A 4815-nucleotide genomic window follows, 5' to 3' on the forward strand; every position below is an offset into this window, starting at 1 on the left:
TGTGAGCCACCATGTGGTTGCTGGGATTTGAACTCTGGACCTTCGGAAGAGCAGTCGGGTGCTCTTACCCACTGAGCCATCTCACCAGCCCCTGACTTTTTTTTTTTTTTAAGTGCTTGAATCGGCGGCCCTTTCTGTAAGCTGCTCTTGCGTTGGGGTGGGTCATTTTGAACTTTAAAAGAATAGAGAATTCAATAAGAGGTAATGGGAACTCTGAAGCTACTTTTAAGACAGCTTGGCTTAAACACCCTGTCCTGAAGGTGAACCCTTCATGAGTCTCTGCTCTAAAAATGTAAAGATCTGAGGAAATGATGGCAGGAGTTAGATGTATGTGGCTTTTTAAATTATTGTCACAGTCTTTTAAAAGGAGAAGGCAGAAGGTGAGAAACTGTGATATGTATTTTGTCCTTTTTGCTCTCTCTCTCTCTCTCTCTCTCTCTCTCTCTCTGTTTCTGTCTCTGTCTGTCTGTCTGTCTGTCTCTAGGTCAGAAAACAGAAAACAACTTGGGTGAGTCTGTACTCTCCTTTAACCATGTGAGTCCTGGGTATTGAAGACAGGTACTCCAGGTTTCTACCAGACCATAAACTTTTAAAGGAGCAAAGGTTGGGGAGAAGGCTCAGTAGGTACAGCGCTTGCTGCTTAAGCACACAAACCCCTTTATTCAATCCCCAGAACTAGCAGGTAAAAACTTGGCATGTACTTTAATCCCAACCCAGAGGAAGCAGAGGCAGGACGATTCCTGGTGCTCACTGGCCAACAAGCTTAGCCTAACAGGCAAGTCCCAGGCTATTAAATGACCCTGTCTCAAAATGACGCATGAGGCATGTAAGGAGCTATACCTTAGGCTGACCGCTGGCCTCTACATGCATACACTTACACACACGAATGTGCCACAGCTACATGCACACATATAACAAATTATTTTTAAAGAACTTTCTCAAGCTCTGACCCTTTGGGAGTTAGGCCACAGTTAGGCATTTTATACATTTATTCTTCTCTCCGGAATGGGCAGATTTCCACATACCACGGTTAGTGCTTTCTGATCTCAGCTCCTTGGGTCTTTTTATCAGCAATTCTGGAGCCCTGACTAGGACAATGCTGCCCCTGAGGGGCATTTGGGAAACCACCAGGTTGTCTGTTGGCACTTCTGATATTGCTCTAGATGTTGGAAGCTTTGCAATAAACAGAACAGTCCTGACTTGGATTGTCCACAATCCTCAGTAGCCTCTGTGTGTTACAAAGTATCTGGCATCCTCTTCCGGCCTCCATAGGCACCTGCACTTACATTTGCATTCATGCACACACAATAGTAAGTCTTTAAAAAACCCTAAGTCAGTATATTTTTAGAGAGAGAGAGAGAGAGAGAGAGACAGAGACAGAGACAGAGACAGACAGAGACAGAGAGAGAGAGAGAGAGGGTGTTCTGTAGTCCAGGCTGGCTTCAAACTCTTGACCTTCCTGCCTCATCTTCTCCAATGATGAGATTCTAGGTCTTTATCCACCAGGCCCAGTACCTAGGTTTTTTTTTTTTTTTTTTTTAATTTATTGATTTTTTTTTTTCAAATGAATTTCCCACCATGTACCTAAGTCTTTTTAACAAGTAGGCACTGGCAGGGCATGGTGGCACACATCTTTCATCCCAGCACTTAGGAAGCAGAAGTTGGTGGATCTCTGTGAAGTCTAGGCTAGTCTGGTCTGCATATCTAATTCCAGGGCTACAAAGTGAGAACCTGTCTCAGAAAAATCCCCAAATCACCACGACAAACCAAGTAAGCGTCAAGCTTTACTGTTATTTGGACACTGTAACTGTATGTAGACTTTTCCCGGAATATAACTACTGTGCAGGAAATCAGGAAAAGTTTATACTTTGTTGCATTCAAGATTTTGCCAGGAGTCTGGGAGATGATGGCTTGGCCAGTAAACTCCCTTGGTCCTGAGCCTGACAACTTGAGTTCAATCCCTGGGACCCAGAGGGTGGGAGGAGAAAACTCAGTCCCTACAAGTTGTAGCCTGACAATGTCTGCACTTGCACCATGGTGCACACATCCCCCATACATACACAATAAACAAATCATTTAAAAGGATTTTGTCAAGCATTGCTTACTGTGGTAGTATCCTCTCCATTACTGATGACAAGGTTGCCGGTGGGTGTCTGGGTAACTCGGCATGATATTCTTTTTCTTTTTCTTTTTTTTTAATGATATAAACAAACATATCCACATCGTTTATTTCTCACAGTTCTCCTGACAAATGAACATTATTCAAGAACATACTGTATGCACAGATAAGAAACATACAAAATGTTTTAAATGATGCACAACAAAATCCAGCAGTATAAAAAGAATTGTGAACTCTTGCTCACTGTGCAGACTACATTTAATCACTCGTTAAATAGTAATAAAAATACAATCTTTTATGGATCTTGTGCAGACTACAAAAGAGGGAAAATTATCACCATCTATATGATTTTTCTATTAGTTTTCTTTGACGAGCTGTACTGACAACTCCACACAGAGGCAGAAGGCTGTGTACTTTAGAGGGATTAATGGCGTGAGTCAGACCTTGCAGTTACTACCACTGGCACTTCTCAACATAGTCTGTACACATCACATGATCATCTCATATAACATGACATCAAAAATATATCAGCGAGACAACTTCATGACATTCACACCCCATGAGCTGGTTACAGAAGCAAAGCCACAGCTAGGTCTTGCTTTGCTCTTGGTAAGGACAGTTCACCATGATTAAAAGTTAGGTATCAAACCGTTAAGCAGCTCTAGTCTACCAGGCCATCAGTGACCACCAGACAGTGAGTTCTTTCAGAGTATACATCCTAGAAGCAAACACCAACACTGGTTAAAACTTCATCTATAAGTCTTGCACGCGTCCGACTTGACCAGCAAGAACGACGCTGCAACAGGATCCTTCTGCACACGTTTATTGGGAGAGCTTGATTATAGAGGCGAATAGACCCTGAGCCCAGAACTGGTGTTGCTTTATATAGGCCTAGGAGAGGTGTGTCTCACACCCGGATTGGTTGTGCTTGGTTGATGCTTACCACCTCATTTGCATGCCTACATCTGATTGGTTAATTTCTCTCTCATCTGATTGGTTAACTTCTCTCTCATCTGATTGGTTAACTTTGGTTAATTCTCAAAACCTCATCTTGGCAAAAAAAAACTTTACTGCCTATGTATGCGTGGTGGCCAGCAGAAGCCTGTGCCACTCTGCAACGGCACATGTGGCTTCCCACATATAAGTCTGTTTCTGCGCTGAAAACTATCTTCACAAAACTGAAAGCTACTAAACTGATTTAATATAAATACTTTGTCTTTCATTATNATATTTATGACCGAGGTCTTTAAAACCTTTGGAATTGACTCTGGCATTAATACGTGCTCTTGTTTCCACTTCACCCATTTAACATCACCACCTACAAGGCNTTAGGTTAGTGGTGAAAATCTCACCAGGGAACCTCTTGGCTCACCAGGAATGTTCAGCTGCTGATCTACAGCCACACAGTGCAGAGCTGTACTGGACGAGAACACTTGGGGAGCTCTCATGCTGTGAGTGTCCAAACCGTGCACACCATTAACCATGCTGCGTGTTGACGAAGACTAGTGCAGACGACACTTTCCCATGTCATCTGTTGGCTGGGAAATAGTTGGGGTCCAGATAACTATAACTGGTGCCCTGGGACACACAGTAATCTCTGTCTAAGAATGTCTCTGACTTATAAACAGGTTCTAACTGGTGGTCTTCCTTGTGAATATNTGTTTCATGTGGGCAATCTGAACAAAACTCACAGAAATCCAAAGACATTTCTGGAGGACAGTCCTGGCAGTGCCACCGGACTCCTTGGATAGGCTCCACACCACAGTTGTCACACTTAAAGCCTACATGCTGCACAAACCCACTTTCTGCTTGCATTTGTTGAAGTTTCTGCTTTTTTAACTTTTTAAACTGTAATAGTTCTTTATATTCAGGTAAACTCCGATATATGATAGGAATGCTTTCTTCATCTGAGGCCTCCTCAGCAGCAGTGCTCATGTGGCTATGGAGACAGGACCGGTCATCATCTTCATCCATGTACACTGGTGGCTCATGTGAAGTCATGAAAGTGGAAGGTTTAAAGAGGTGTTTATTAAGGGGGTGCTGTCGCCTGCTTGTTGAGGACTTTCTGGAGTATATATATAAGTTAGGTGTTCTGCCTGGAACCGGCTTTTGTTAGCTTTATGAAATACTTCTGTACACGACTGGCAACCTGTCTGAGGACGATTATGGGAGCCTCTGGACCATCACTCAAAGGCAACATGGAGTATGAAAGGGATTCTCCATCCTTCTTAGGATCTAAAGGACTTTTTGGTCTAGCAGGCAACCCCACTTTATCAGAAATTAACTTAACGCTCCTAGTGTGTCTTTTGCAGTGTTTAAATTCTCTTTCAAAGCTCCCAAGGCTATTGGTGTACTGGTCCCACATGATCTCAGGTAACTGAACAACTCTCTGTGGGTATGGAAGCCCTATGTCAGCCTTCTTCTGAAGTTTCTCCACAAATCCAATAGGGTTTTTTAGTGCTTCTCTCTGGTGTTGGCCTAAGCTTTCCAGGTCTTGCACGGCTTGAAAGCACTGGGCCTCAAGTACAGCAATGGTCTGTAGCAGCCTCTGGTAATCTTTGTTGTGTTTCAGTGCCACATGATCTGATTCAAAGTAATAAACATCAGGGTCATCATCTTCCTCTTCGGCAGTGTGCTGACTGGCACTCTCTTTGGCAGATGGCAAATGTCCAATATTCACTCTGGCCTCTGAGGGT

At 43.3% G+C, this 4815-nt stretch overlaps 1 protein-coding gene across 1 annotated transcript in view; it reads right to left on the bottom strand.

The window, feature by feature from the left end:
• Positions 1-3646: 3646 nt before the first annotated feature.
• LOC110296885 (ZZ-type zinc finger-containing protein 3-like) overlaps positions 3647-4815 on the bottom strand; it is a 2832-nt gene continuing 1663 nt past the window's right edge. The window contains 2 exon segments of the mRNA XM_021165684.2: positions 3647-4226; positions 4228-4674. Coding sequence (XP_021021343.1) covers positions 3647-4226; positions 4228-4674 — 1027 coding nt within the window.

The sequence above is a fragment of the Mus caroli genome, chromosome 6 (genome assembly GCF_900094665.2).
Source record: "Mus caroli chromosome 6, CAROLI_EIJ_v1.1, whole genome shotgun sequence".
Lineage (NCBI taxonomy): Eukaryota > Metazoa > Chordata > Mammalia > Rodentia > Muridae > Mus > Mus caroli.